The sequence below is a fragment of the Mizuhopecten yessoensis genome, unplaced genomic scaffold (assembly GCF_002113885.1).
Source record: "Mizuhopecten yessoensis strain PY_sf001 unplaced genomic scaffold, ASM211388v2 scaffold4559, whole genome shotgun sequence".
Lineage (NCBI taxonomy): Eukaryota > Metazoa > Mollusca > Bivalvia > Pectinida > Pectinidae > Mizuhopecten > Mizuhopecten yessoensis.
In genome coordinates this window covers 20,282-42,458 of record NW_018405607.1, presented here as the reverse complement: position 1 = coordinate 42,458, position 22,177 = coordinate 20,282, and the positions used below count along the sequence as shown (strand labels likewise).

The 22,177-nt window shown below is 35.9% G+C and overlaps 1 protein-coding gene across 1 annotated transcript; it reads right to left on the bottom strand.

Annotated features, from left to right (window-relative positions):
* Window positions 1–932: 932 nt before the first annotated feature.
* Window positions 933–22,169, bottom strand: LOC110449305. Its single transcript, XM_021496076.1, has 7 exons — window positions 22,013–22,169; window positions 20,904–21,238; window positions 19,380–20,102; window positions 18,950–19,081; window positions 15,124–15,426; window positions 14,039–14,077; window positions 933–11,637 (listed from the first exon to the last, which is right to left on the bottom strand). Exons 2-7 carry the CDS (start codon window positions 21,211–21,213, stop codon window positions 8,726–8,728), a joined length of 4,419 nt encoding a protein of 1,472 aa, XP_021351751.1. The 5' UTR covers window positions 21,214–21,238; window positions 22,013–22,169; the 3' UTR covers window positions 933–8,725.
* Between the last annotated feature and the right edge of the window lie 8 nt (window positions 22,170–22,177).

Sequence of the window (22,177 nt, the reverse complement as noted above, 5' to 3'; positions counted from 1 at the left end):
AACTGTATTGTACCTGTTTTAAGCGTTACTTCCCTTAGAACATGAGATCTAATGTTTCGGATCTAGAGCCAGTCTTACAGTCCGTCAATTATACACTGCTGTAATATCAGCCAATCAAAATGCAATAAAGTAGTAGTTCCGTTGAAGAAGCCATAGCATGGTGATGATGTTTGTTACAAAGTCCAAACAATAAACATTTAACAGATACATTCTATCCATACGAATAGATTCCAACACTTTGTCAGGATACAAACGAAATACCTGATTCGCTACCACGGTACCGGTGTTTGTCAGGATACAAACGACACACCTGATTCGCTACCACGGTACTGGTGTTTGTCAGGATACAAACGACACACCTGATTCGCTACCACGGTACCGGTGTTTGTCAGTATGTACCACGGTACCGGTGTTTGTCAGTATGTACCACGATACCGGTGTTTGTCAGTATGTACCACGGTACCGGTGTTTGTCGGTATGTACCACGGTACCAGTGTATGTCATTATGTACCACGGTACCAGTGTTTGTCATTATGTACCACGGTACCGATGTTTGTCGCTACCACGGTACCGGTGTTTGTCAGTATGAAAACAACATACCTGATTCGCTACCACGGTACCGGTGTTTGTCGCTACCACGGTACCGGTGTTTGTCAGTATGAAAACAGCATACCTGATTCGCTACCACGGTACCGGTGTTTGTCAGGATACAAACGACACACCTGATTCGCTACCACGGTACTGGTGTTTGTCAGGATACAAACGACACACCTGATTCGCTACCACGGTACCGGTGTTTGTCAGGATACAAACGACATACCTGATTCGCTACCACGGTACCGGTGTTTGTCGCTGCCACGGTACCGGTGTTTGTCAGTATGTACCACGGTACCGGTGTTTGTCAGTATGAAAACAACATGAAACTATTTGTTGGAAACATTATAATCTTGCGAAATACATATTTTCCATAACATCATTATAAATATGACTACCTAACTCGTGCAGCATTCGAGGAGTATGTTTTGCCTTATTTCTCGAGAAGTACCTCAAAGATGTGTATTCCGATATATCTTCTAATATCTTCTATGAAAAAATGCAATATTAGGCATTTGAAGGACAGACTCGTATAATGATTCTTCAAGAGTGAAATAATTTGCAGTAATTAGGAACGCAAACTCTTCCAACACTAGAAGAGTGGGGTACATGCCCCTTTAGTTAAATGAGTGTACATGTGTATTCTTTCCATAGGTTAATGTATTGTAAAACAAAACTCTTCTCGTAATTTACAATGGGAGGGGTATCGACGACAAAATTGGAGATATTGTTTATATTTCTGTTAGCATAAAACAATATATCATTATTTTTTTTGATTTACAGATAGATGTAATGAAATATAGATGTTAGTTCAACAAATAAGACATATAAGCAAAACGTTAATTTCCCTTATAATAACCTGACATAAGCTAATTGGGATGTTGCAGCAGATGGTTGCTGGAATGTTTATTCAATGAATGCAATCGAAACTTACGGTTGCGATTGTCTCCAATCGTGCAAATCCTGCAAAATACCTCTCACAAGGTGTTTTTTTTTAATTCTTGATGGTTTTTAATGTAAATTTGATATTTGAAAGAATAATAATAATGTCACAAAAAGGATTAGGATGAATTATTTTTCAAAATAAAGTCTAGTATATAGTGTAGTTAAATGAGTACTTGATTCGAACTAAGTTGCCCTCCAGGTATTCTGTTGTGTCTCGGGCTGTCCTTTTATCAGTTTTGTATTTTATTGGTTCCTTGTCGTATCGGCATTTTGTTACGATTTTTTTCTAGCAATGATACCATGATTCTTTAAGGTGTCTGAAAAATAATGTGTGAGGAGAATTTTAATGTAGGTGAATAGAGTTTTACGCAAGTTTTTTGGCAATATTTTGGCGCTTTTGCATTTTTTATTTTCTAAGATTGTTGATAACATACTTATTCTTTCCTAAAATTGACGGGCGACGCATTGACTTGTGCCACGTTGATACATCTGGGACTACTTTGTTTCCTTTCAGGTTTGTTTCTGGGAACTTTATTAAGTTTTGGCGTTAGTTGTGGTGTTTTCATCGACTTCGAGTTAAAGATTTTGGTCTTTTACGGGGTTTTTCAGTTACATGTGTATGCGTTATTTATTTTACAAATACTATCAACCTAACTTTCGTGAAAGAATCCAGAAAAAAAACCCACGTTTTCATGCTTGATCAGGTTATCGAACCTTGGTCTCCTTGTTTTTCCTTGATTCAAAAGGTGCAGAAACATTGCTTGGTCTTATTCTGCTATGTTTTTAACAGCTTTCATTTGTTAATATTTTGCACCAGCATTATCGCTTTAAAATCCGAATTACGGCTTCGTGAGACACTTCAGAATTTTCTTTAATTTTCTTTATTCCTTATTTTACTATCATTGGTGTCAAAATTAATGCCTTATCGTCAAATATTTTTGTTGTTGTTAATATTGGATACTTATGACGCGTGTCCGCATTTGGTGTAAAGTAACGTGATCGTAAGCGATATATTTCATTCATTCATTTGATATGGTTATTAAATACTTAACCCTTAACATATTTAAATATTAAACGGATGTTATATTTGAGATAGACAATGTTGACTAGATTGAAATAGAAAATGATCATATGTATTGTAGAATACACTGAAGTTTTATAAAAAGTTTTATTGCTGCTAATTAATGTAATAAAGATATTTGTTCTTTTTTACGAAATGGACGTTTACTGACGGTTGACAGCTGATTAAGTTTATTTTTCTAACATGACTACAATAAGCAATGCATAGTACAATATTCCTTGCACAGTTAAAGCTGTGAGGAGGAAGACAAGTGTATGCCATTCTTTTGCAAATTTGTCAAGACGTACCTTTCTAGAAAAACAAATACCCAGTTTTGTTGACATTTTCAATGTTTGACATTTAATTGAAAAATATTCACACAATATCGATATAATATACAACAAAGTACAATGTAAATAGTTATATGTATGACAAACTATATAAAATATTTACAATATTATAGCGGGTCAGTATGACAACTGGCAATCGTTGCTAATGAATTTATAAATTGTACAAACAAATTAGTACGATTACATTTTAATCTTATACGCCACCATTTAATATCAATTAATTCATATTTTCATGCTAAAATACTTTATATATATAGGAAAAATAAGATCTAACGACCTTCAAAAAACAGCTGTTCTCCCTTCATATGGCTCTTCAGGTTTATTTCAATAGGACAACATTGTGACTTAACAATTGTATGTCCATACACTACAATAGAAGCCATGTGAAGGGTGAAAGCATTCGCAGCTGATTTTTTAGTTGGTCGTTAGATCTAATTTTTTCTATAAATGCCTATTACACATAGACATTTAATCTTTATTATATATATATAAAATACTTCATTCTCATCATAGGATGATATCAGATTGCCAGTATTGCTACAATACAAACTTTTTTTTTTACAAAGCCTGTTAAACGTGCATACACTGAAATGAATTATACAAACACATATTTAGGTTAATATTGCTGAGATAGTAAAACATTATTACAGTTTACCGGTGAATATGGATTGTTTTTTGTAACTATACCTTTTATAACGATAAAAAATACTTTCCTCAAAATAGACGACCAAGAAGGAATTTTCTGTCAATTTAATTGATTAAGCAGCCAACAATAAAGTCCCATCTATATAATAGCTTAAATAACAATCATCTCCAAGTCAAAGATGCTGATTACTCAAAGTGCTGCAAATTTACTTTTGACTTCCAATCGAAAAAGTTGTCGCATTTATTTTCAGACACTAAATAAACTGATCTGAGAAAGCGACTGTTGCCTGTCTTTAAGAATATCCCATTTAGCTTTATCAATTTCGAAAACAAAATGCAAATTCTATTTTCCCTTGTTATTCGACACTGGAGTGGAAGGCTTACGGAATGGGCGAACATCCTAACAAATTATAGAGATTATCACATAAAATATAATAATTACAATATATCGACCCGCGTCTTTTACTCATACATTTGTTCAAAATCCATCTGAAACCACTTCCCGTCACCCGTGTGATAGGTTTCTTGTTATGAATAGTAAGATCAAGTTTATCATATATTTAACATTTACTCAATATAATGTCTTGTAATTTGATTATAAAGTTGGTAATGACATACATTTCATAGATGCTGCTATATACAAATGCAGTTGAGGGATAAGTGCCGATCAATCCTAGAGTTTCTGACATTAAAGTACATGGGTTTATCACCCTATAGTCTTCCACGCAGGAATCGATTGCGCACGCAGCTCCCAGCCGCACATGTTAAAAAATGCACGTTATTTCTTCAATGTTTACATAAGTATATCAATTAAGTATACTTCTTACGAATCATCAGTGTTCATCAAGATTCACAGCTCATCAGGACATACTGTCATATTTAATACCAGTGTATGTATACGTACCAATTCACATTATTAGTTTTCTCTGGGTAAGGAGGGGTCTACGGGCTCATATATGTCGTCTGGTCTATGAAGACCAAACGGAGTCTATGAGCTAGTAGAATCCTCATTACTCAGAGATAACGAATTTGTCACCCTGACAATCTTTAACTACTTTTTCTTTAAAATTATAAGTCATTTTGTGAGTTTGACTTATACTTGGCTGTTCACTCAAAAATAAAACTACCGGACACCTTTTTGGCAATATTTCGGACAATTCACAACTAAATTTTCAACATGCATTTATATTTGTGGATCCTAGCGGCCCCTCATTGCCTTTTTAATTGAATTTGCTGTCGTTTAAGACTTTTTGTAGGCTTTATCATCCTCCGAATGAGTGGCAAACCTCGAATACTTGTTTGTGTCGGACGCCATCATTGTTGTTATAGAGAGATTTTCTAGATTGAATTATCTCCCTTTACACGTGTTTTATAAACCCCGGCAGAGCGGGTCCTATAGAAATATAGACCCCGGGAAGATATCCAATCAGAAAGAGTGTTACTAATTAACAGGGTGACAAATACAATTATTAAAAAAAGACTTCAAAATTATAATAATGCATCATCCGTGTATGCGCATATACATGTACCACATTGACATATTCATGTACAAGTATAAAATTAAATGTAAAAATAGTACAAATATGAAATTTATTACATGTGCATGCAAATGTACTTTATCAGCATATAATTATATACAATTAATTAGTGGAAAAATATCACGCTGATAACAAGACATCACAAATTATACAAATCCTTTCACGCTTGGTACACATGTACATAACGCTTGTAATATATTGGATAAGGGAGATTAGATTTGTATATGAGTAAGTATGTCATACTTGACTTTCTATAAATATTGATGTCGATCTTGACCTTGACTTATGAGACACAAACTCATTGAAGTCTTCTCATGCACGACCAACACATTAAATTTAGTCAGTTTTTTTTATCATGTTTGAACTCAACAACAAAAAATGAATGCATTTTAACAACAACTCATATTTGTATTAAGTATTAGAATAACACCTCGTTGCTTGCCTTATATATCTGCTTCTTCACTGTTGTTTAAATAGCAGACGTGCATCATATAATTGACCGGCAGATTGCATGAGTTATTGGTAATCAAACGGCGTAAAATGTAAATGTTCTTTGTTGACATTTCTACAGAATGTATATGTACTGTGATTACATTATATAGGAGATATGTGTACGGTGTTACCTAAATATTGAAGGAAACCACAAATGTGAAACTAACCAGCTGTGGTTTAATCGTGATTTATCCAGTAGTTCGTCGGATTTATTTTGCATGCTGAATTGGGGAGGCAGCTAAATACATGCTAAATATATGTCATTGTAATTAGTGTTGGCAGATCATTCAGTGTTTCTATCTAAACAAATATTAAATAAAATATATCGAATCATATCGACAGTGTTGACAGATTAATGTCATCAATACCCACAAATAACGCAAACACAATGTATGGCTCCTATATAAAATCAGCACAGTACATATACCGCCTATATAAAGTCGTCACAGGATATATACCTCTTATATAAAGTCATCACAGTATATATACCTCCTATATAAAAGCAACACAGTACATATACCGCCTATATTAAGTCATCATAGTATATATACCTACTATATAAAATCAACACAGTACATATACCGCCTATATAAAGTCGTCACAGGATATATACCTCTTATATAAAGTCATCACAGTATATATACCTCCTATATAAAATCAACACAGTACATATACCGCCTATATAAAGTCATCACAGGATATATACCTCTTATATAAAGTCATCACAGTATATATACCTACTATATAAAATCAACACAGTACATATACCGCCTATATAAAGTCATCACAGGATATATACCTCTTATATAAAGTCATCACAGTATATATACCTCCTATATAAAATCAACACAGTACATATACCGCCTATATAAAGTCATCACAGGATATATACCTCTTATATAAAGTCATCACAGTATATATACCTCCTATATAAAATCAACACAGTACATATACCGCCTATATAAAGTCATCACAGGATATATACCTCTTATATAAAATTAAAACAATACATTTACCTCCTACATTTATATAAAGTCATCACAGTATATATATCTCCTATAAAAAATTAAAACAGTACATGTATCTCCTATTTAAAGTCATCACAAGTTATGTTCCTCCTATCATAATACGTTTAATGCAAAGTAAGTATCAATGATGAGAGCCGATAGATGAAGACAGTGGATAACCTCAAACTATATCACACATTTCTAGGATAATTGGCAATTGAGAACGTATGCCTTCATGCCATGACATAAAGTACACATTCTAAATCTTAGTCTGTTTTCAACTATCTTCAGATATCATCTTTCACCTTTGACGACTGTTTTTTATTATTCGTATTTAGATACAAGGTTTTTCTCGTTGTGTGAAGTTATTAACCAAACGCGATATTCTAAAAAGTTTAAAGGACAGAAGGCACAATGCAAGAAACTAAAACAATAAATTTTGTTCATTAATAATAAATAACAATATACAACATTTATATATAGCGCCCTGTATACTTTGTAAAATTACTCTTTAAGCGCTTTACAACATATGCATAATAATATTAGTTATAGTTGCTAATCAAAAAAGGCTTACAATCACCATTATACATTAAGCAAGAAGATAATCCCTCAATGTGCACATAAAATGAATAAATATGGGGTGGTATGAACATGACGTCTCTGCAAAGAGCCTAAAATGCATAGAGAAACATTTATAATTGTCGGCGAAAAATGGATTTCAGATACAAATTACTACGAAGGCATAATGAATAAGAAACAATAATATAATTTAGTATTTACACAACATTCATCAATTAATCTTATTATTATTCAACATCATTTAACAATAGTGTGTCTCTTATTTTAGTTTGATATAAAGAGCCGTGGACGTTTTTCTTTCTATTTCAATTTGAAGCTTTGCACTCCCAAAATTCGTCAGTCTAAATATATTTTCATTTAGTTTTATAAGAATCGAGGTATTTTCATTTTTCAAATTTTCCCTCAAGCTTCATCTCCGGAAAATAAGACAAGCCTCGAAAAAGACAAATTCACGTTTCTTTTCGCTTACAAGAGCAACAGTTGTGTAATGAAGCCACCCTCTGATAAGTTGACGTCATCAACACGTCCAATTTAACTCGTAAAGAATTAACAAAATTTATCAACATAAAATAAGTCGCCGTAATGTCTGAAATGTCTGCTAAATAAAATATATAACTTTCAACCATTTGATGAGAACATGTCATTAAGTAAAATATATACAGATGAATATCATTGCATGTCTTCATTTTATCCTCAAACGTAACGAATCTGTTTGATAGATAAGAACAAAGATTATTACCTGAATATTACAAAACATCTTTAAAATATTATTAATTGTAAATATATACAGATGAGTATCATAACATGTCTTCATTTTATCCTCATACGTAACGAATCTGTTTGATAAATAAGAACGAAAACTATAAGCTGAATATTACATATTATCGTAACAAAAGACAACAATAACAAATGTTATCACTTGTTTTCTACCTTCTCAACATGCAACGTGCATAACAGTTACTCCATCTATATGTTAGTTTCTTTATATAAAGTTTCCGTTTCTCTCACAATTTTCCTTTTAATATGTAACAATCGATAACCTGGAAACACTACATTTGACGTTCTTCTCATCTCTCTGTGTCATCAAAGATGGGCATATGTTACATGAAAGCAATAAATGTTGTAACGAAATGGTGTTTTGGTCCGATAACAGCCATTCCTATTGCTCATTAGGCTTAAGTAACCCCGCCAGGGCAATGTGTTCATTTGTCAGAAGTGACCATGCATGCTTGACCATTTCACCATTTGTCAAAACGTTTATTGCTTATACATGTATTTACATTTAACTACAGAACTCAGGCTTAATTCAGTAATTTAACTCATTTAACCATAGTAAATGTTCATGGTAGTTCCTGGAACATCGAGGTCAAAAATGTTTTCACAAACAGATCAGTTACGTCACAATAGTGGCCACATGACCAATGATGTGATACTTTCACCCCACGTATTGCATTCTCTTTGCACTATGGGTCAATAAAGAGGGAATTTATAATGAGATACCTACACATCCCTGTTCTATCGTTCAGACATTTTATTCTCTGTACTTAAATTCCCTGAAACTGTAGCAGCTGTTAAACCATAGACAAAACGCGCATCCCTCGTCAACATCAATGGATACATTTTACTTAAGTACCCATATAAATCTGTATTACCACTCAAACGTGCCATATGTAAGACAGTGTGATTGTCCACATTTGTCAGTGTCGCCATATATTGTTCCCGTTTTCCATCTTCTATGATTTTCAAAACCAGCGATTCCATTACCTTGTAACAACTTAAATTTCCTGACATAGCAGCGAAATGGAGGCAGTGGTTGTTTTTTGTGTCTGTCTGTTTCATCAAAAGCGGATATGTGTTACTTAAATACATACATATTTTTTCATTTCCTGCTACACATGCCAAGTGTAAGACAGTTCGCTCGTCAATATATGTCAGTGTCGCTATGTATTGCTTGCGATTTTCCTCTGATTTACCATTCAACGCCAGAGATTCCATTTTTTGGTAACAACCTAAATTTCCTGATCTGGCTGCATAGTGAAGGCAATGATAGTTTTGTGCGTCTCTCTGTTCAATCAAAACTGGAAATGTGTCACTTAAGTACATACAAAGCTCTTTACTTCCTGCTACACATGCCAAGTGTAAGACAGTTCTCCCGTTAATATCTGTCAGTTTCGCCATGTTGCGTTTTACCTCTGAATTAAACTCCAACACAAGATATTCCATTGTTTTGTAACAACCTAAATTTCCTGATGAGGCAGCGAAGTGTAGACAATGAGCGTTATGTGCGTCTTTCTGTGTCATCAAAGACGGATATGTTCTACCTAAATACTCGCATAGTTCTGTTCTACCTTCTAAACAGGCCCTTTGTAATACAGTTCTCTCGTGCATATCTGTCAGTGCTTTCATGTATTGTTCCCGTTTTTCCTCTGATATTCCGTTTAACACAAAAGATTCTATTGCTTGGTAACAATTTAAACTTCCAGAGTAAGCAGCAATTTGAAGACAATTTTTGCCATCTTCAGTTTTCTTCGCCATTAAGGATGGATACATCTTACATAAATACATACACATTTCTATGTGTTCTTTTTCACACGCCATATGTAAAACATTGTAGTTGTAAACACCTGTCAGTGTCGTTATATACTGCTCGCGTGTTTCGCAAGACATTCCGTCTAACACCAGAGATTCCATGGCTTGGTAACAGCTAATATTACCAGAAACGGTAGCGTGATGGAGACAATGATTGTTATCTGAGTCTCTCTGTGTTATCAAGGACGGATATGCGTTATTTAAATATATAATCTGATTTGTCCTACCTCCTAAACATGCCATATGTAAGACAGTTCTCTCGCTAGTATCTGTCAGTGTCGCCATGTATTGTTCCCGTTTTTCTGCTGATATTCCATTCAACACAAGAGATTCTATTGCTTGGTAACAACTTAAACTTGCAAAGTAAGCGGCCAAGTGAAGGCAACTTATGCCATCTGCAGTTTTCTCCGTCATTAAGGATGGATATATCTTACATAAATACAAACACATTTCTGTATTTCCTTGCTCACACGCGGTATGTAAAACAGTGATGTCTGTTCCAACTGCCTGTGTCGTCATATACTGTTCGCGTGTTTCGCAAGACATTCCGTCTAACACCAGAGATTCCATGGCTTGGTAACAGCTAATATTACCAGACCAGGCAGCGTAATGGAGACAATGCCTATTGAATGCGTCTCTTTGTGTTATCAAAGACGGATATTTGTTACATACATGCATACATAACTCCTCTCTTCCAAACGCACATGCCCAGTGTAAGACAGTCTCCATCTTCTTACCTGTCAGTGTTTCCATAAACTGTTCCCGTTCTGTGTCTGATTTTCCTTTTAATACATAACGTTCTATTGCCTGGTAACAACTTAAACTCCCAGACATGGCAGCATAATGGAGACAGTGGATATTATCTGTATCTCTCTGTGACAGTAAAGATGGATATTTGTCACATAAATACTTGCATAACTTTGTATGTCCGTAAACACATGATACATGCAATACAGTTCCACCATCTTCGCCATTCATCAAAGCCATACACTCCTGCCTACTTTTACCTCCTAACAATGCCTCTAATAATGTTGTAAACAGTGTGATATTCCCTGTTCTTGCTGCTTTATGGAGTATGTTGATACCACGCATGCTCCAATACAACAAAGGCTGATATTCTTTTAACAACTGCTTGACTCTGACAAGATCTTCTGAAACGACTGCTTTTAGGAGGTTCATACCTGTATCATTGTTCCCAGGATTCGAAGAACACTTAATAATTTCTCTCTCAGAAAAATGTTCAAAATCAGATTTTGGTGTATACAAGAAAAGTTGTTGGGTCTTTTCTTGTTCTAGACTGTATTCAGTAGTGCTTAAATCAATTGTATTGTCTGTACAAAAAATGTCTTTTCTAGAAAATGACTCTAAATATTGGAGATAAATATCATTTCTGACAGTAATGATAATACAGTTTGCACTTTCACACAAATCACCCTCAACAACTGGTATGATATAGTTTTCACACTTTTTCAACTCGCCCATTTCATTTGCAGTATGAAAATCGTTCCCAAATAGATCATCAACAAAAATGGCTAATTGTGAATTTGGTGCAACAACTTCATCCCAAAGTGTCAATGATTTCAAATGCAAAGGTTTCTTTTTAGATGGCATTCCCTCTCCTAATTTAAGATCACTGCGATCTATTTCCGGTTTCCAATATTCTTCCCCTCCAAGCCACGCCAACAATGCCAAAGCAAGATGTGTCTTACAGTCTCCCGCATTTCCTTTCACAATAAGAACTTTACTTTTGCACAATTTCTTTCTAGCATCTTCGAAAACTTTCGTTTGAAGGAATGGGGTAGTCTTTCTTTGGTAAGAGATCCAAGATTCAGTCTGAGCTATGATGGGAAACAAATAGGAAATTTTAAATTAAATTTCAAATATCAGAAACATTTCCATTAAATGAATGTTTCTTAACAAACAAAAGAACTACCTAAAACAAGAGGCCCGGAGGGCCTGTATCGCTCACCTGTTCCTTTTGTTACATGGAACTGACATATAGGTAACTTCACACCAAATTTGGTAACGAGAACACAAGACATTTTAACATCTCTAAAACGCTTCATAAGAAATTGTTGTTTGAAATTTGCAATTGTTATCTTAAGCTTTTAACCCGAGTTGACCTTTGACTCCGGCTGGCAAAGTTGACATTTGACTTCATTACTGTAATAAAAAAAAAGATTTGCACTGCTGATCTACATAACATTACTAAGTATCATGACTCTAGACCAAATGCTTCTTAGGATATTGTTGTTTGAAGTTTTAACATATTTGAACCATGTGACCTTGAAAGTAGGTCAAGGGCATATTAATGAGGAAACTGCATAGCACTCCATCCCAGGTACCTACTGGCCAAATATCATGACCCGGGCCTTACGGAACTTCAGAAGATTGTTAAAGCTTTTTACCAATGGCGTTCACCCCCGACTAGCACTTAAAGTTGACTTTTGACCTCATTATTGTAATTTAAAAAAAAAACAGATTCGCACTGCTTGTTTACATAATATACCCAAGTATCATGACTCTAGTCCAAACGGTTCTTAGGATATTGTTGTTTGAAGTTTTAAACATATTTGACCCATGTGACCTTGAAAGTAAGTCAAGGTCATTTTAATGAGGAAAATGTATAGCACTCCATTTCAGGTACCTAATGGCCAAATATGACGACCTGGGCCGTATCGAACTTAAGTAGAAGACTGTTTAAGCGTTTAACCCATGTTAACGATTGACCTCCGACTAGCACTTAAAGTGGACCTTTGACCTCATAACTGTAGCAAAGAAAACGTATCGCACTGCTGTTCTACATAACATTACTAAGTAACATGACTAGTCCAAACGGTTCTAAGGATACTGTTGTTTGAATTTTTTTTATATTTGACTCCCGTGACCTTGAAAGTAGGTCAAGGTCATTTAAATGAGGAAACTGTATAACACTTCATCCCAGGTACCTAAAGGCCAAATATCCTGACCCTAGGCTTTAAGGAACTTGAGAAGAATTTTAAAGCTTTTAACCCATGTTAATGTTTGACCACCGACTAGCACTTAAAGGTGACCTTTGACCTTTATTACTGTAATTAAGAAAAATATATGCACTGCTGGTCTATATAACATTACTAAGTATCATGACTCTAGTCCAAATGGTTCTTAGAATATTGTTGTTTGAAGTTTTCAACATATTTGACCCATGTGACTTTGAAAGTAAATCAAGGTCATTTTAATGAGGAAAATGTATAGCACTCCATCCCAGGTACCTACTGGCTAAATATCCTGACCTTAGGTCCTCCAGTTCTTTAGAAGTCGTTTAAAAGAAAAAGTTGAAGGACGACAGACGAACGACGAGTCATGTGAGCTAAAAAAACGGTACTTATAACTATATATTCCTCGAGGTTCTAGAAATCCCTTCACAAATGTTGAAATAAAAACAAAGTTGACCTTTGATGTAAAAATGTATTGTTATTAAGATCCTAAAAAGGGTACATGCAACATATGTCTTTGATTTTGACCTTTGCTGGCCTTCGTGTTTTAAATTGTCATTTAGTCAGGGGGTGTTACGGCATGATTTCTCACCCCGACACAATTTCTTACCCAGGTGAAAAATCGTGCTAAAATCGCTGTGTTCGCAACACGATTTCTCATCCAGATGTTAGGAGTAGACATATTGCTCGTTGTCATGGGTAAGACCATTGGATTTGTTTGTTGACGATTGTGGTATATATAAGGCTAATGCCAATAATCGATATTAAGTTTCCGGACAGACCGAAATCAAGGCCTCTTATAGTCTGCAGCAGCGATTTTGCGGAAACTGTTGACATCGTTTTCCCCATGTTCAAGAAGAGCATCAAAATATCCCTTTACCAATCTTAATTGCGGTAAAAAAAATAAAACAGAAATTATTATAAGTCGCTAAGTCTCAGCAAATAAGAGACATTGATGTTGGCCTGTTCGAAAAACTTAATATCGAATATCATTAGTGTTTACGCAGTAGTTTCTAAATTTATATATGAGACTCATATACCTAAATCGCCAAAAAAAAAATAATATCTGCGGTCGTACCCATGACAACGGGCAATATGTCTACTCCAAACACGATTTCTCATCCGGCTGAAAAATCGTGCTGGGGTGAGAAATTATGTCGCGAACACCTATTGTCAGTATAATGTGGCCGAATGAAGTGTAATACACCTGAATCCATGTAATACTTTTTCAAACAACTTGACAAACAATCAAACGTTAACTTACCAATGATGTTAGCTTGTTTCCCAGTGTCAATCTTTGAGTCTGAGAAGAAAACAAAACGGCTATGAAAGTTTCGCTCTGGGTATTGGTTAACAAATGTTACTTATTATTTATGGAATTATTTCTCGATGGCTTATGACCATTCAAATGTGGATTCGAAGTGCTGTGACTATTAATGCTGTAACTTCTTTTCATAAATATCAATTAATTCAAAACATAGTTTCAAGAACAGTCATCCGCGGATAACTAATACCGCCGCCGATGCAGGTAGTATATTTGTCATTAAGTGACCTTGACCTTGGGGTTTCCGGACAACTTATTAAAAGTGTTAAAATCTGAAATTAAAATGCCGGTGCACAACTACATAATATACTGATCATTCAAGTGAAGTTTCAATAAAATCTGCCTGTTTGTTAAGATGGAGTTTTCCGGACAGGGTGATTCCAGTATAACCCCCACCCCCCTATATTTGTTGTTGTCCAAGTTACGATAAAGCATACAAATGTGAATGGTACGGAGCGCTAAAATGCATATTGCTATATTCTTTGGTAATCGCTCAATATTATTTTTATGATAAAAATAACACCAAACACTTATGTAGTTCAGTGAATTAAAAAGTAGCAGTTATGACCATCTGGTTAGAGTAAAAAGAACTGTTTTAACTCTACGTTAGTAAATGAGTTTTACCTTTTCTTCTTGAGCGTAAAATGTAGGGCAGATTAAGTACCCTAACGCAAATTTAACTACATCACTGATGTAAGTATTATTCACGTGGCACTCTTAGTTACCCAGATACTGACTAAATATTATGATATGTATATGTGATATATGAAAAAATATTAGACAGTCACTGATCCGTAAAGTGTATGCCAAATTTATCATCTCTTAAATGCGTTCAGTAGAGTGAGTCTAGCTATACCAGGAACGGGATTATTATCTGTATACCTCTTAAAGTTACTTAGATATAGAGTATACTGTAATCTTAATGTACTGTAACAGACGAACGGACCCCGTAAACAACGCATAATCAGTGTTTGAAATACAATATTTCGAAAAACTACATTCAATAATATTCCAGCATTGCTTACCAAGTTCTTCCAGTAGTGTTGTTTGCTTTATCGTGATATTCCTTAACTCCTCGACACTAGCCAAGATATGCTGTACACTCGTCTTGTTGTTATTCATTGATTTTGTAAGTCTTTTTTCTGCACCTTCCAGAGCGATTTGCACATCTTCCGCTCGTTTATTCACCGTTTCTGTAAGCTGCTGGCCGGTAGATTTGATTTCATTTTGTATACTCTTCGTTCGGTCATATATTATCTCTGTAACTTTGTCTTGAGTAGATTCTATACCTTCCAAAGTTTGTTGAATACCGTCGTTATCTCCTGTGTCTGTACAGATAAACCGAATGATTGAAGTAAATGGAAAACAAGAGGCCCAGAGGGCATGTATCGCTCACCTGGATACCTAAGCAATCATGGCAAAATATTCTCCAAATGAGATCAGGGGAATATGCCAGACCCCAAGGCCAATCCTTGTAGCATATCTGTATTAGATTTTTCATGCCCAGCAATTTCATGTATGGTTATGGGGTGGGGATCTCAACTGTTTCCAAGCTTTGACTTAGAAACTAGGGCCCTAGGGTTGTGGCCAGACCCCAGGATCAATTATAATATCGTGACTGCATTTGTCATTTTTTGCCCAGCATTTGTATATATAGTTTTGGGTTGGGGATCTTAACCGTTTCAAAGTGACCCAGGGGTTAAGTCTGCAAGGGTGGGGCAGACCCTGGGGTCAATTCTAATATCCTGACTGCATTCGTCTCTTTATGCCCAGCATTTGTATATATCGTTTTGGTGTGGGGATCTCAATAGTTTTAAAGTTATGTCCCAGGGACTATGTCTCCAAGGGTTGGGCCAGACCCTAGCGCCATCCTGGAAGCAAATGTGCATTCTTCACTTTATACCCAGCAATTGTATACCATGGTTTTTTGGTGGGGATTACAACCATTTCCAAGTAATACACTTTTTTTGGCCCAACCACTTAGCCCGGGGGGTCAGCCCCACCATTTGTACAATGTTGAATCCCTGCCTCCCATGAATGCTTCCGACCAAGTATGATCAATATCCATGGCATAGTTCTACAAAAGTTGTGTATAGCCAAATTGGCCCATATTGGCCCTGGCCTTAGCCCCCTGGGGGTCAGCCCCACAATTTGTACAATTTTGAATTCCCACCACCCAGGGATGCTTCCAGTCAAATATGGTTGATATCCATTTCTTAGTTCAAGAGAAGTCGCTTAATGCAGTATAGCCAAATTGACCCCTTTTTGCCCTGCCCTTTAGCCCTCAGGGGGTCAGCCCCACCATTTGTACAATTTTGAATCCCCACCACCCAGGGATGCTTCCAGTTAAATATGGTTGATTTCCACTTCTTGGTTCCAGAAAAGAAGTCGCTTAAAGCAATATAGCCAAATTGACCCCTTTTGGCCCCGCTCTTCAGCCCCTTGGGGGGTCAGCCCCTTGGGGGGTCAGCCCCACCATTTGTACAATTTTGAATCCCCACCACCTAGGGATGATTGCAGTCAAATTTGGTTGAATTCCAATCAGTGGTTAAGAAGAAGAAGTCGTTTAAAGAAATTGTTGACGGAGGTACGGACGACGGACGGACGACGGACGCAACGGTATGGCATAAGCTCACCTTGAGGTGAGCTAATAATTATATGACTACATATAGAATTAATTTTCTAAGTAAGAAAACCGTAACCAAGTAAAGTCAAATCCGGAAAAAAATAATGCCTTGGGACTGTCAATATATTTCAAATATCCTGTTGTTGAAGACATGTATAACCCATGTTCAATGAAAAATGCATGCAATTACAGGTACATAGAATGATTTAAGGTTTTAAAGATTTATCAAATTTAAGAAACACACCACTGTAGTTATTTTCACAATATATATACATATGTACTAGATAACTTCCTGAAATCAAAGCGAATATACTTTATAAAATCTATGCAACACCACCAACTGATTGATTATCTTGCTAGCAAAACACCTTTAAGCGATATAAAAAAATGCACGATATTAATTACAAGAAAAACATAAATCACCATTCAATTTTCCACATAATCCAATTTCAAAATGACTAAAGTATAACGAAAACGATGGTCTGTAGAATGTACCTTCCTATAATGCATCCACCCTTATAACCGACTTAATTATAAGCTGGTCTGAATGCAGCTGATTTGTCAACAAGGAAAGGAAAGTTGCCATGCATGTATTAAATGTATTCATGTTTGTCGTTCTGTGGTAGTGAAAAAATCTCGTTGTTATTAAAGGCGAAGTAACTATCAATATACAAAGTTTTTTAACTTAATGCTGATATTGTTATACAGTCATTGACACGAAGCAAATATTATCCGCTGTCAAGTTTGCTTTTCTAGCAATGTGATATTTTACAGATGATATATCTATTGGCAATGTTTTTACGTTTACTATTTGGAGATACATGTATCTGATTTCTCTCTCTATGATGATGCATTGAGACAAGAGTTTGGTTTAACATGAAGAAGAAATGGCACGGAAGGCATGTGTCGCTCACCTGGCTATTAGCAACCATGGGCATGGCAATGTATTATATCAAAAGTAGAATTGCGCACACAATCCCAGATCTAGGGCCATCCGGGATCCTCGGCTAATCGCAATAGCATACCTGTACCAAATCTACTCAAAATTTTATACCTGGCATTGGGCATGTAGGGTGAACATTTTGTTCATCTCTTAATTACTTGCAATTGGATATCTGGTAGCATATCTGTATAAAAATGTGCATGGACAGTAGTTATGGGATGGGGTAGGGATCTCAACCGCTTTCAGTGTTATGTACAGAGGGTCTTAGTCACCAAATAAGGGGACTGGTCCTGGAGCCAATCATGGAAACTATGAGTATCCATCTCTGTGCTACTCAGCAATAGTATATATGGTAATATGGAAATGAAACTGAGCTTTTCAATCTTATAACTCCATGCAGGTCTCAGTCCCTATGAGCGGTGGCAAATCCCGAAACCACTTTTGAAAGCAACATTGTATTGAACTTTCACGGAGGTCAGTTCTAATATAATAATTGTATTTGCCTCTTTATATCCAACAAATGGGTGGGATCATACTCTGTATATATCCTATCAGCATATGAGTATTCGTCTCGTTTTAGAGTGATATCAATGTCATAGTTGTGAACAAGAAGGCTTTTAAAGCAATACACCTAAATATCCTTTTTTTAGACCTCACCATCAGCTTCCTTGGAAGTATTTAATTACAATGTTGACGTACATTCTCCTGAAAAAGCTTTCAACCAAATGCGGTTGATATGTATTGCCTGGCTGTAGATGAGTAGATGTTTAAAGTAATATGACCAAATTACTCTCTTTCAGCCTCGCCTTTCAGCCCCCTGGATGATCCACTCCACAATTTGTAACATTTTGAAAACCACCATCTAGGGATGCTCTCTAGAAATTTGTTTTGGTTAAATTCCAATCAGCTGTTCAGGAGAAGTCATTTGAAGAAAGTGTTAACGGACGGACGAACGGCGGACGTTATGGTATGGCAAATGCTTACAACATGATCTTTTGAAACCGGTGAAATGAATATCGCTATATAGCAACATTACGACAGATTTGAAGCCTGTCGTCTACTGTAATGTGGTTAAGAGTTAAGAAAATAGTTTATCTGTAAAATGAAATATCCTACAATAAACCGTTGGATAAAACTCCTAACCTATTTTATAAAACTACTTATTCGAACTATGCCTTAATCATACTTAGGCGACTGCCCGTCTTTTAACGAATGCTGAACACACCATCAAAGAAATATTCTACTATAATTTGATTTGAAAGGTATTTTAAATTTCACTCACCAATCACATTATAAACCACGGGGTTGTTGCCGATGAAAACATGATGTGCCTCCTGAACCTGATAACTTGCTTTAACACGCGTGTACTGTGCCTGCTGTATGGCTGTTTGTTGGAAATTCCGGTGTAAGTCGACTAAAAGAAAGACGAAAAAATCACATAACATTACGTAGACAGGTTATATTAGCGGAACAATTTATGCACTAAAATCACCAGCAAGAAAACACGTTTTTCCCTTACTTAGTTACAATTTCAGTTCTTTTTTTTAATTTAGTGATTCATGAAAAAAAAACTGTTCCAAAAAATTAAATTCAAACATCAAATGTACATAGTAGCGCACATTGGCCAAAGAATATGCTGCGGAGGAATGTCAACATGTGAGTTGTTAACGACACTGTCAATATTTATCAATTCTATCTACATATTTGACTACCTGTAAGTGGTAGCTGGTTTCCCTCACTGGAAACAGCAGTGGCCTTTAATCCTTCAGCAGGAACAGTAATGGCCAGTTGTTCTTCACTGGAAAGATTGCTAGTTATTTGTTCTTCAATAGGAACAGCTGTGGCCACTGGTCTTTCAGTATGGACACCAGTGGTATTTGGACCTTCATTTGAATCAGCAATCATTATCGGTCCTTCAGTAGGAACAGTAGTGGGCATTTTTTCTTCGTTAGAAACAGATGTGTCCATTGGTTCGTTAGAAATAGAAGGGGTTATATTTCTTTCAGTAAAATCAGAAGTATCTTTTTGTCCTTCAGTAGAAACAGTTTTGGTCGTTTGTCCTTCAGTAAGATCGATATTGGCTACTAGTCCTTTAGACACAGAAGCGGTCAGTGTTCCATCTTCCGAAACCATACTAGGTCTTGGTATTTTGTCAGGATAAGAAGCTATCATCGGTTCTACAGTAGGATCAATAAGGGCTGCAGGTCCTTCAATAGGAAAACAAGTTATCAGTTGCCCTTCATTAGGTAATGTAGTGGTCATTGGCCCGCCTTCGTGAGGGAAAGCAGTGTTTATTGGTTCGCGAGAAAGAGAAGAAGTTACAAGTCCTTCGTGGGGAATAGAAGTGGGCATTTCTTCTCGAGTAGGAACAGTAGAATTGGATTTGTCACCCTGACTAGGAAACCTTTCATTTCCCTCCGCACTGTTACCTACAACTGAGTTGACAGAAATGTAGCATTATAACTGATAGTTAAAGTTCTGACAATATTTGCCCACTCAAAAGCTACAGATGTGTACAAGTATTTTATCATTAAATTATGATAACCTTAAAATAATCATGTCTTTATGGAAACATAATATTGGACATAAATAAACTGTTAATTGACTTGAAAAAGATGTCCGAAAATATTTAAAGCCATTGCAATCATAGCAATGGTAAATTCGGAGACCAGTCTAGAAGGAGAGATTTTACGCACTGCTTAGTTTCGGGGCGTCGGGAGGAGGGTTTGGAAAAACGCGCCAACTTTTTAACTAATCTTTTACCGAAATGAAAGCATGCTTTAATATATCGTTTCTGAAAAGAAACCCATACTGCAGAGTTTTTATGAAAAGTAGTCAAGAATGAATAAATTTACTGAACTTTCTGAGATTAAACATGCACAGTGCCAGATAGGGATTCGAACCTGGAAAATCGCATCACAATTAAGTCGCTATATCCTACTGAGATACAAGATAAGCGGTACAGTGTAGTTACTTTGTCCAGATCCGCTACAGTTACATCCAATAAGATATTAAAGGAATTAAGCTGTATGTGTATAAAAAAAAATAAACTGCACTTTTCTAGAGATTTGCCTGGAAAACAATCGGGTTCTTTTATTAACGAAATATTGCAGCCCGGAGATGGGAAATGGAGCGAAAGGGTTGGGTATGTTCTTAAAGCCCAGAAATCCACTATAGATCCGCTAGTGTAAAGAAAGGATTTTAAAACCTATTAGCTATCACCTGTTTATACTCACCTTGATTAGATGTTGGTCCCTGTTCTTCTAGCCCTTGGTCAGAGTGTGATGCCATTATACTCATTTCATACTCGAAATTGTTTATGATATCCAGACATTCGCTGTTCCCAACTAAGCACTCCTTTAACTTAGTATATGACCCAGGGCTGATCTCTCCGTGTTCTTCAAGAAGATTGGATACACGAAACATGTCTTCTGCATTGTCTAACAAGTCCATTGGAAGCCTTGTTTTCCACTTCAGTGCATATTTAAACTTATTCCATAATGATGTACTGGTCCGTTTAAATGAATTGTAAATCTGGTCAACCATTTCAAAATGTAACTCAGCCTGACTGCTGCTGAAATGAAAGTATAATGCGTTTGTATTAATTAATTATTTAAGTATATATGTAAGTTAAATAAATAGTAGTCTTTTGAAATCAAACCAACAGGCAATGAAAAGGGGTAAAATAGTCACGATTAGTATCCATAATTATTATAAAAACGGGTAGAAACAAAAGACGGTACATTGTTGAAAATACTGCAAATCACTAAACTTTTTGCGTTCATTTTATTTCTCAAGAATGCGCCTGCATAATATTTTCAATTATTTGAACTCTCGCAATTAAAAACATATTTCAATATTGATAGGATTTTTTCCGGAAAAACTTTTCCACGAAAAATACATAAAGTTAGCGAATGTGTCTCCTAGTAAAATAATGAAATTGCACTCTGACCTACTGTCTTTGTACAGTTGTGGGATCGCACAACGTTACACGATGTGCGGTGTGCGCACGATGTGTGCACGGTGTGTGCACGATGGGCGAACGATAAAAGGCTGGACAATCATTGCTTGCGCACATATGTGCGCACGATGGACGGACGTTGTGCGATAACAATCGTGGTTGGTGTAAATTGAGGAATGCCTTAACAATTTATACGGTTTCATGTTTAAACATGTAAGCTTGATGTTTCTATATTCTAGCAACGTCTATAAACTTATCTTTCTGTCTATACATTCTTATATTTAGAAATTGTGTTTTCTGTGTTTTTAAACAAATCTAATCGACTCATGTAAAATTACAACACAATCCCGTATACAGGTAAACATAACCACTTTGTAAATGTACCTTGACCGTCGTTTTCTCACCGCCTGGGGCACTTACGTAACTCGTCGGGTAAGGCTGGGGAAAATCCAGGTGAAGGGGGCTATATACAGGCAAACGAATTCAAATAACAAATACTATTAATTACGGTCAAACGGTATCGCATAGCAGCTCTGTGTGTCAGGCACT